Here is an 11682-nt window from a genome sequence, read left to right as displayed (position 1 = left end):
GAAGGAGATATTTTATGGGTTATTTCAGCAGGGATAAATGGGGCATACGGAGAAAAACAAAACATTGTGTTTTAGAGGAGGAGGTTGCCAGTCTGACAAAGTAATGCATGCACACTCCCTCATCTGATCAGGTGTTCTCTTGGTGTCATTAAAACCTCAGGGGATGCAACCCGTCTTGCTCAGATCGTCAACATAAGTGAAACACACTCAACTTGCTCCTCAAGAAGTAGAAGGGAAATGTTGTCCACCTGTTGACTGCATTAACATTAATCTTATTTATGTTCTTATAACCTTCCCAGATCCTACAAGAGAGGAGACTCCCTCAGCTCCTGCCATGTGGGCTCTTTTGCCCCTGTCGGCAGCACCAATGACAGCGAGGTGTCCAGTGACGCTTTGACCGATGATGCCATGTCCATGACGGACAGCAGTGTGTAAGTGAATATTAATGTGGGAGAATGCCAACACAGGAGGGCGTTTCAGGAATGTGAAATAACTTGCTACAAAAAAAAAAAAAAAGGTGATTAAGCAGCGCCTTCCTTTAGCTGGCTGCTGAGTTTTAGCCAAACAGGAAATATCAATTAATTTTGGCCCTTTGAAGACGGTGCAGCAGCCAGGATATGGCACAGGTCAATGCCAGACCCCATCCTTGTATTCCAAAATAACTTTTTGTTTATACTTTCCCATGTACAGTAAAATGTTTGGAAGGACTTTTTGAGGTGATAGATGAGAATGAGAACAAAGGATTCACATTTAGTGCATCAGTGGGCATGGACACTATAGATAGTTTCAATATTGACCAATCTGCTTAACTTTTTTTGGTTAATTGATTCATATTTTACTTTATAATGTCAGAAAATTGTGCAAATATTCATCACATGTTCTGAGAGCTCATGCTAGCTTGTTTAATCTGACTAACAGCAAATATTCACATTGTAACAACCTGGAATAAGCAAATGTTTGGTACGTTTGCTTCCTAAATACTTAGACAGTTGCTAATTTATTAAAATTGTTGTCGATTAACTGCCTAGTGCTTGAATAAACAAGGAGCCGACTGATTACTTCATTACAGAAATAGTGCTCAAGTGCTATACAACTGTCCACAAGTGGTTTGTGCTTATCTATGTACGTGCCGCGAGCCTCGTTCCTCTTGGTGTCATTACGTGTCTTTTAAGTGACAAGGTACTATGAAGTCATGGCATGGCACAGCTCAAGGCCAGGAGCAATCAAGTCAGCTGGTTTGGATGCAAAACAGAAAAATCTTGGTAGAAGTCCTTCCTTACCTCATCTCACATGATAGGTGTTAAGGCCTACATAAATGATGTCAGTGAAACAGCGATGTTAACTCTAGTTGTTAAAGACTTGTACACTGGTGTTCACTGCAACCAGTGGGCTAGGGCTACACATATATATGGCAGCTATAAAGAGTTTTTCCTTTCTTTACAAGAGGGAGTCCTCTACTCCGCCACATCTCTGCACAGCCCTGCTTCAAAGCGACCGAGGCTCATATACTTCTGTTCTGCCGTACTTTGTCCTGTGCACTGACAAAACCCTGGCCACAGGGACTCAACCCTTTCGTTTCATTTCCTGCCTGATCTGGCCTTGATCAGAATATCTGTGTTTCTTTAGGTCAGTTAAAAGAACCAATAATCTTATTTATGGATTTGCTTGGACGCTGGGGAATGCAGCTGCGCAGACTTCAAACATTACCTTATCTTACAAACCAGCCTTTTGATGTGCAGAGATCAGAGGCTGGCTGCGGCAGCGCTTGCCAAATGAAGACTGGGGGGGGGGGTTGCTTATGCGCATGACTGTGGCATTTCAAAGCAAATATGGAAAAGTGCTCCTCGGTTAGCCTAGGTCACCGGGAAACTGCTGTTTAGCATGGGAGAAAGGAGACTGTTTTACATTGTCAGTGCTTCAGTTTGAAGCTTGAGCTTTGCTGTTTCTTGTTTGATTTACATTTTTTTAGCCAGTCAGCCATTCAGTCCTTCAGATAGATTTAATCAGGTTAGCTACACCCGTGGGTCCTGTCCTGCGGTAACACTATGTATAAGTATCATGAGCAGCTAATGCTAACAGTGTCCTCAGCTCAACATAAAAGTCAGAAGGGGAATGCTAATACCTAACTGCTTCTGGGCAGTAGTGCATTGTGTGAAAGGAAATGATCAGCAGGGTGCCCAGCGTTGTGCTTTTTTTTTTTTTTTAAATGGGTAGGATAATTAATAGATTTGATTTCTTTTTGCTTGAGCTGTTTGATCTCCCCAGTTGGCTAACAAGCTCATTCCTGATTGTCTGTTTGGTCTTTTAATGATGTATCTGATTGGGTAATTGACCTTTGTGATCTGTACACCCCCAGGGATGGCATCCCTCCGTATAAACTGGGCTCCAAGAAACAGCTACAGAGAGAGATGCAGCGTAACATGAGGATGAACAGCCAAGTCTCTCTGCCTGCTTTTCCTGTAAGTATACAATCACACTCATACCGCACGTGCTCAGATGTCTTTTTGAACCTGAGTCCCACAGTGTAATTTCCATACCACCCTCTGTTTCGGGTCTCTCTTGGTTCTATGAATAGTACCATGCAAAGTGTATTCTCTGTGTGCATTCTCAATTCAACAACACCAGCAAAGATCTGAAGAGTAACGTCAAAAAACAGGGACAGATGAGGAAGATCTCTGCGGCTTTATCCCGGGGGCTCTGAAATCAGCTCGGTTCCCTAACAAAAACACAAGATACTCGGACACATTCACACACAGGCAGGCATCCACAGCACTTTGATCCAAGGTTGAATGGAGCAAACATACAGGGAAGTGACAACTTCCAACAGAGCTGCCCCTCCTTTTTTTTTCCACAGCACTCCCACCCCTTAAATATACATCAACACACACATGCACACTCAACCAGCCCCCTTGCTCCAAAAGAGCAGCATCTAAGGGAAGAGTATGAGCATGTCGTGAGCTCTCCATGGGTCAGAGGGCATAGCTGAAGGCTTACAAGCAGCCATCTTCGGATTGAGAGAAGAACAGGAAAAGGTTAAAACTGAGGCACAAACACATCTTGAAGTTGTAATAACTGGAGTCACTTGTTAAAATAAACTTGTTACAGTACTGTAAGTGTTACTTTTATTAGGAAAAGATCCACAGATCAGTTCTCACCACTTTTCTCTCACTGTCCCGTTTTTGCTTTATTTTCACTTTTATTCTTGTTTTTGTTTCCTGTCTGATTTTTGGCAATGAATGCCATTCCCATGGTGCACCAGCCCCAGGCTGCATCAGACAGCTCCCCTTCATCGCTACTACAAAGGGATGGGAGAAGCAAAAAAGAGGAAGAAAAATCAAGAAGGCCCCAGTGCAAAAATGCTAATAATTTAAGATGTGTGCACACTTACACACGCTCGTTCTTATACTGTCACTACATTGTACCTCAAAGGTGCCCAGTGTGTGACAAGGGTGGGAATAAATTACCTCAACCTTTCTGATCTTCCATCCTTTTGACTCTTCCCTCTCTTCATTTTCTCTTTCTCTCCCCTCCTGTGAGCACACATTTCTGCATCTCGACTTCTCCAGTTTTTCTAATCCCTCATCCTTTCCTCCCTGGAGTTTTCTTCCACCCCCTGTTGATATCTGGCTTTTATTCCTAGCTGTAAAGCCACTGCTTCCCATCTATCTATCCCTCCATCCCTCTTTCTACCGCCCTATTTTCCTCCCACTGAGTGTTTGATATTTGACGAGAAAGCCTTTGAAGTGAGCTGACTTTAAAAAGGCCTGCTGATGATGACAGGGAGAACCAGCCGAGGCCTAGCCCATCATGACTGTCCACCAGGACTAGCACCCCTTGAAACAACCCTGTAGCCCTGGGTTCCTGAGACTCCCCTGATCAGCAGGCACTGATCGAGAACAATGAATAAATGTAGACAATGAAGCGAGAGGTGTATGGATGTTTTTGTGGAAGTCGGGGAAGGCTTGGGTTTGGTTATATAGAGATGACAGAGATGATACAAGAGACGATATATTTCTTTCTCCCCCAAAGCGTAATCGCCGGCCTCCCAAGGAGATGGCCCCAGTGGAGCCAGCAGAGTTTGCAGCCCAGCTCATCTCCCGCCTGGAAAGCCTGAAGAGAGAGCAGGACACCTTCAACTCTCTGGAGGAGAGGCTGCAGCAGATCCAGGAGGTTTGTGTGATTCTGATGCTTACTCAAAAAGTGAAGTTGTTGGTTCTTTCTTAGTTAATGACTCTGTGTACCATGTTGTTTTTACCAGGAGGAGGAAAGAGAAGATACAGAGATCATGGGAAGTGCTCCCCAGCTGTCCCCCCACCCGCTGACCCTCCTCCCTGGCTCCTCTGATGAGGACCCTCAGGCCATCCTGGATGAACACCTCTCTCGTGTCCTGAAGACCCCTGGTTGCCAGTCCCCTGCTATCATCAGACATTCACCTCGCTCCAGCTCCCCAGAGCACAGGCCCTTCACTCGGGCAGGCTTTGGAATCAAGGCTGTGGTGAGGACTGGGCCTTCCAGTTCCCCTCTCTCTAGCCCTGACCAAGGGACCTTCGCTCTGTCCTTGGGCCCCAGTAGGACCCTTGTAAGCAGGCAGAGCACAAAACACATCCACCACCACTACATCCACCATCATGCAAGTCCCAAGACTAAAGAGCAGATTGAAAGGGAGGCAGCACTCAGGGTGCACGGCCTGTGCTCCAGCAGTGGCGAGTGCCAGCCATACCAACGCAGCCGCAGCTTGGGTAGAGAGATGTGTGGGGCCATCTCAGACAACAGTATGGGGTCAGTTCCAAGCACTTTTTAGAATTTGTCTCATTTATTTCCTGTTTTTGCAAGTTGATTGTATAAAAACTGACCACGTTAACTCTCTTCCTGCCAGGCGCTCCAACTCCCTGTCCAGGAGTGTGTGTCGTTCAGGGGCTGAGGATGGAGTCGCAGAAAGGTGTATGGAGGATTGTGGGCCCTTACAGCTGCCAAGCGATACAATGGACCCCGCCCAGAATGTGTTGCAGTGGATCCTGGAAAGCAAACGACAAGGAAGGCACAAGTCTCACAGGTGAGCAGTGGCTCACACCTGGAGTGCACAGGTGTTTGTGTGAGTTTTATGTTATTTTTGTCTGAAATGACCCACTATGGCAGGATGCTGATACATGTCTTATTTCCTTTTGACCCTTAAAGTACCCAGAGCACCAAGAAATCCTTTGGAGGCTCCTCCACCCAGACGCATACATGGGGTGGTGGAGGAAGCTGTGGCCACCTCCGTAGCCACCAGCCAGCCCAGCCATTTATCCAAGACCCTGCCATGCCTCCCTTGCCCCCTCCCAACACTCTAGCCCAGCTGGAGGAGGCCTGCCGCAGACTGGAGGAAGTCTCCACCAAGACTGCCAAACAAAGGTACACAGAAAGTAGAGAGTATAGGTTAGATAACTGGTTTGCTTTCTTGCTAGCTTATGTTTGCTAACCATCCCTGATGTTTAATGTCACTGGAGGAAATATCAGTGTGCATTTCTGCATAGTAATAATGTTTCTTTTACATCTCTTCCCAGGCATTCGGTGTCCAGTCTTCAGCGAGAGAAGAGCAACGTAGTGCCTGTCCATAGTGGGGGGTCTATCACTCTGCCGCTAGCCAATCCAAGCCCTGGCGGCCTTCTCACGACCAGCCCCGGTCTTCAATCAGAAGAGTACGATGCTTCTAGTGCCCCGCCCTCCCTCTTCTCTCCTCCTATCTGCTCCTCTTCCTCCTCCTCTCAGCCATAGCCTCCACCTTGCAGTGTACTTCTACCCTTTTAACTCTTCCTACTTTTCACCTGCACTGCTCACTGCATATGTGGGGAGACATGAATAGTTGTGTGGAAACCTACATATAACACATCGGCACAACCCCACAAATAGGCAGTCGAAAGAGAAGGTGAACTCCCCCCCCCTTTGCAGAGTTTATTTTAAGCTATGTACATAGAGCCCTGGCTTGTGTATTTGTGCCATGTGTGGGGAGTTTGTAGTCACTGCACCACCTGACTGAGACATCTCTTTCATATATATGTATCATTTTTATTGGCTGTCCTTCAGTGAGCTGGCAGTCGGCTGGTGCGAACAGAGCTTAGCAAAGAGAGCTCCTCTGAAGTAGGCCTACAAAGCCTTGGACATAGCTGAAGGGGAATTGGTAATACTGTGCCCCATAACACACAAGAACACACTTACTGATGGCACTGGGTCACTCACTCACTGGCTAGTGTTATTCTTCAGCCAAGGTGCTGTTGCTGTATTTTTAGTCTAGTTCTGTTTTCTGTACTCTGTAGCTGCAAGTTGCAGATTGTTGTTGGAGTCTCCAAGAAGCTTTGCTCTAATTCTCATTTCCCTTTTGATCATTATCTTGTTAAGTATCATGATGGTGTCCTCTCCTTTTGACTCACCTTCCCTTTCTCTCTCTCTGTGTCTTCTTTCAGGGTGATGGAGTCTAAGAGGGGTTTAGGAAGCCACGGGGTGTGCAGCGGAGAGACGGTGGTGACGTATTTCTTCTGTGGTGAGGAGATCCCCTACCGAAGGACCATGAAGAGCCACAATCTCACTCTGGGCCACTTCAAGGAGCAGCTCCGCAAAAAAGGCAACTACAGGTGTGTAGAGGGAAACTTGGATACACAGACGTGTCAGTTAAAGTTGTCCAGAGTGACATAATCTCAATGAACCTTCACTGTTGTGATTGCTGGCAATCAAACGCTATGTTTATGGGCCTTGATGATAACAAAGAATGATTTTGTTGCCTGTCTCTTGGTGTATCATTATAAACTGCTAGGCCTGGGAATCACTACTGATTTCCTGGAATTTATTCAATTACCATTCACAAAGCCCCAGTTTGATTAAATTTCTGATTCAATATTGATTGAGTTAGGTTTATTTCAGACATTGCAGACATCTGCCTTTAAGTTCGACAGTGCACCTTGTGCCCCTAAATGAAAACGTTTAGGGGCACAGTTGCTTTTTTTTTTAAAGAAATAACATTAATGCATCTCCTTTATAAACAATTAACATTAGAAATATTATTTGCATAATGCACAGGGGCAAACTGATGTAAAAAAAGATTACCAAGGAATTTTAAAACATGAGACGACCGAGTGCACGTGAACTGCCTTATAGACAATGTACAGGGTGCACCCTGAAAACTGAAAGTTTAAAAGTAGCTAGATTTATGATGGACCTCTCTTTTCCAAAATGGCGGTAACACATGCAGGCAGCAAAGTAACTGGCAGCATCCAGTATCTTCAGTGGTGTGGGAGCTGTATGGCTGACTGTGTGATCCCTGATCTTAAGTGTCATGTTGTTGTGTCACAGTCTGACAGAGCAGGACTAAAGAAAACCACAGACTGAAGGAAGAATGTTTAATGTTGGCTAGCTAAAGGCTACAGGTTACACTGTAATGTTATATTTCTATCTTTAAATTGTGGTCAAAGCCTGTGACCTCAGAGACCTTGGATATTATGTTCGTGTGTGCAGTCACAGGCCTCTGTGGTTTTTGTGTGTGTTTTGGGGGGATGGGTTGGTGGTGCGGGGGTTAGTGGAAGAGTTTGAACTGCAGAGATTTGGGTCTCATCTGGTATTGATTTCCATGCTAAGGCACACTTAATACACATGGCTTTGAAGCCCCGGCCCCTTTCGTTTCAACCAACAAAGACTTGCACAAATGGCCAGCCTGCAGATTCTTCACTGAGGCTATCAGGGGCTTTTTCCTTTGTGTGTGTGTGTGTGTGTACAATCACGAATGCACTTGTGTTGAACGTGCACAATGTTTACACATGTTGCAATCATTTTATGGATATTTTTGAAAATGTACATTGTTAAATGCCAGATCCGCTTGTTTGCCATGTTACGGGGCCTTGACTGAGGCCACACCGCTTCAATGTGTGTTTGCAGAGAGAGATTTCACTTTGATTGCTTTTTTCCAGTGGGCTTTACTGGGAAGAGATCAAACATGTACTGTTTAGACTGTTATGGTGTCTAGGATAAGCACGGGTTGAGTGTTGTGTTAATAATTACTGGTATCAAACTGTGATTTCTGGGGAGAAAGAAGTGAAGGGACCTCAAGAAACATCTTCCTGTCCAGATGTGCACAGTGTTTCTGGATCAACAAATGTGACAAGCACTTAGTTCTTCACATCTGTTTGCTCCCACCCACCCCTGTTCTTTTCTCTCTGGATCGCTGTCTCAGTTCCTGTGTCATACCATCCACACTTTTTTGGAAAAGAGAGCTGTGCAGCGTTTTAATAGCAGCCAGAGAATGTGTGGAGTTGGGTCATTTCAACATGGCAGCAGTTCAACAAAGAACAGTACTGCTGGGCCCTGCCAGACGATATTGGTGCCAGATGTCAGCGCGGTGGAGGGAGAAGGGGGGAAAATAGATCTTAGCCACATAAAACATGTTCCAGTGGAAATTCAGGCGCTCTGTGTCTGTCTCTCTCAGCAAAAAAGATCTCTTTGAAGATTTTTTTAAAGAGTAGAACAGCCCTGTTATTTTTCTGCCTCCAGATAAGAAATAGGGATGAAATTATCAGGTGTTAAATTTTTATTTTATTTATTTATTTATTTCTCATCTACTGTGTCTTATTTACTCTCCTGATTCTATTCTGAGAGGTTTCTTGTTTTCCGTTTAGTTGAAGCCTTCCTGTATTTCAGATGAAACTGCTGACTGACTGGAGCATGTGTGCTCACGGGCACCTTTTGCAAGGACTTTTTTTTTTTTTTTTTAAGCCCACAGCTCTTACCTAATAAGTGTTGCATGTTTGCCTTTGTCAGCCTCCCACCTCATTAAAAACAAATGCTCACAAACACAAACATTCCATTCATCCCACACATGGAGCAAGTTGAGAAATTTTTCCATTACATAGTTAATGAATTAATTCTTAGACCCCCCCCCACCACCACCAACCAATACACCCCTGCTGGTTTCACTTCCTCTAAAATAAGGAGGGTGGGGGATTGCATCATTAATGGCCCAGTAAAGTTATGGCTGACAAGAAGCCCCCAACCCCCCCACGATTTTTTTATTCCACACACACCCACACACAGAAGCTGTCAGTCGGCCACCCTTCCTGTAGCCTTCAGTGAGAGCTCACGCTGTCAAGAGGAGCAAAAAGGACACAGTGTGCTGCATGCTCTTTCTCCTTCTCTTCTGTGGTCTCTGTTCTTTTCTTTGTCCCTGTAATGAAGAAGGGATGAGGAGCGAGTGAAAGGCCGCGCATGTGTGTGTGAGCTGGTGTGTAGGAGTCGAGGGGGGGAATGACGGGCAGACTTGCAGGCACCCAAAATTTCAGCTTTTGTCAAAGGACCCCTTCATTTGCACGTGGGCCTAATTGGCCCCTGTTAGCCGGAGCAAAACACAACAACATTATGGAGGAAAAGGAAAGCGAGAAGTGGAAGAGAGAAAGAGTGGACGGAGGGATGAAGAGAGCGAGCCCCTTATTTTAGACCAAGACTGTTTAGCAGCAGGTTCCAGCCCCACCCTGAGTCGCTGTGTACGCTCAGCAAACTTGGTTAGTTGTATACTGAGTGGCTTTTCATGGAGGCGGAAATGAAGCTTGATGTTAAAAAAGGTCAAATAAAAAGGGCTGGCTGCAAGCTGTTTGACTTTTACTGTTTCCCTGTCAGCCTTAATGTGATGTCTGTGTATGAAAAGGGTGATATTAACCTTCCTGTCTCTGTTGCAGGTACTACTTCAAGAAGGCCAGTGATGAGTTTGAGTGCGGCGCAGTGTTCGAGGAGGTGTCGGACGACTGCTCCTTGCTGCCCACCTACGAGGGCAAAATCTTGGGCAAGGTAGAGAGAATGGAGTGAGGCCACGCTGCCCATGTTGTGAAATAAATTCCTCTGGACACTTAGCACCTCGATGGATGTACTGTACTCCTTCATATGCTGACATGCAAAATAAACTGTGTCTTTTAAGCTAAGACTGTAGGACTGGAGATGTTGCTGAAGGAATGTTTGGGCAAATGGAATGGATGAAAAAGGAACAAGGACAACTGATCACTATTACTGGACTATCATGTGAACAGCCTGCCTTGAAGTGAAGAAAAGAATGGGCTGTATGTTGCTGGACTGAGACACCTCTATATTTCCAGAAGACAAAACTCTGGAGAATTCAGGTGAATGACCACTTGTCAAAGAAGCTGGGCAGTGGGTTTAAATCTGAGGCTGGCAGCCTTCCTGGCCCTGCCTGTGTCAGCATCTGGCCATGGCCATTTGCTAGCACATCACTAATATGTATATGCAGATATACATGTACATTGCATTGTATTGTGATGCTCTTATTGCTGTGTAAAGATTTCTATTGCTATTTATTGAAAATATTCTCGCCCCAACCCTGTAATTCTTCCATGGACAAGCTGCTTGGAGCTGATGATTTCTTTCTTCTGAGCATCTCAAGCAAAGGAAATGCTTTTATTCATTTGCAGCCCCCTCATATAGAACTGTACACTTCAAAAATACCTCTTCAAAAACTCTACTCCTGTTCCTGGGGATTTAGTGAGACATCTCTGATCTCCTGGCTGGAGGGCTTACTGCTGAAGCTTCGAGAATGGCTCTATCTATCACCTTGTGATAAATAGTTTGATAGTATATTTACTACTGCAGTGCTATTTGTGACTGTGTCCCCATCTGCTCCGAAGGGCCCTGAGAGTACAACAAAAAAGGAAAGGAAATGCTATTAATGTATAATTCCCAACTCTGGGACTCTGCTCAGATAACCCTGATCTGTCACGTCTTAGTGCCTTTTTGTCAGTGGCGCAGGCATCGCACAACATAGCCTACGTATGTACTAAGAGGAAACTGTCTTGAACAGGCCCTCGAGTCCCCAAAATGTGTTTACACCTATATTAATATTTACCATCAGAAGCTCTATAATGTGCTCCCCCCACGTGCTTAGCTATGTGTATGTGTGACTGGTTTCTTCTTGAGTAGGCTCATGTGTGTGTATTTGAAGTCTGCACTATGAACTGCAGGTGATGATGATGATGGTGGCGATATACACTATGTCCATAGTGTTTTAATTGAGTACAGTAGCTGTGCCTACATGGGTTCTTGCCGTGTTTTACCCAGTTTTCAGGGTCCTATTACTCCCTTGGTTTTTCAAGGGGCCTTATGTTGAAAAGATATTTTTATGCCTTTTAGTATCTGTTTCATCACATTTTCTGTTTTGTAATATTTTTCATGGCTTCCTTGGCTCCACTTGTAAACTGTAAATTATGCATTCTATAGAGCTCAGTTGAAAAGATGTCTCGGTACTTTAATTATTGTAATTATGAAGAGATGTAGCCTTTATTAAAATGTTCTATTTTTCAAATTAGCAAATGGTTTCCTATCGTTTTTTGAGTGTGTGCAACAACCTTCACGACACTGTGGAGAGTGCAGGGGATCCAGTGAGAACTCTCTGGGAGCTTTGCATCCAGTATCAGCTCTTAATTTACTCCCTGTTGGACATTAAAGCTAATTTGGCCACCGGAGCCTCCAAGTGTTTTAGTGTAAGAAGGAAACAGGAAGAGTATCTAAGTCAGTGTTAATGAGACATTTGGCAAATACATGGCTATTTACATGGCAAACCACTGGGCCTCCTGTGGCACTTGATGAATTGTGTGTGTGAGTGTAATGTGGTCTCGTGCACAGACCCAATTAGGCTCCTAGTAAATGGATGCTAACAAACTG

General features: G+C 44.9%; 1 protein-coding gene across 3 annotated transcripts in view; it reads left to right on the top strand.

Moving 5' to 3' along the window:
* The window catches only part of axin2 (axin 2 (conductin, axil)), a 19323-nt gene extending 7997 nt beyond the window's left edge, over positions 1-11326 (top strand). For all 3 annotated transcript variants that reach the window (XM_020619830.1, XM_020619828.1, XM_020619829.1), the window contains exons 3-11: positions 300-431; positions 2357-2459; positions 4030-4170; positions 4259-4779; positions 4877-5053; positions 5176-5391; positions 5544-5678; positions 6441-6608; positions 9693-11326. In XM_020619830.1, the coding sequence (XP_020475486.1) occupies positions 300-431; positions 2357-2459; positions 4030-4170; positions 4259-4779; positions 4877-5053; positions 5176-5391; positions 5544-5678; positions 6441-6608; positions 9693-9819 (1720 nt within the window). In that variant the 3' untranslated portion in view covers positions 9820-11326. The remainder of the gene's footprint in view (positions 1-299; positions 432-2356; positions 2460-4029; positions 4171-4258; positions 4780-4876; positions 5054-5175; positions 5392-5543; positions 5679-6440; positions 6609-9692) is intronic.
* Positions 11327-11682: the final 356 nt, after the last annotated feature.

Source organism: Monopterus albus, unplaced genomic scaffold (assembly GCF_001952655.1).
Source record: "Monopterus albus unplaced genomic scaffold, M_albus_1.0 scaffold227.1, whole genome shotgun sequence".
In the NCBI taxonomy this organism is placed as follows: Eukaryota; Metazoa; Chordata; class Actinopteri; order Synbranchiformes; family Synbranchidae; genus Monopterus; species Monopterus albus.
This window is presented reverse-complemented; position numbering and strand designations above follow the sequence as displayed.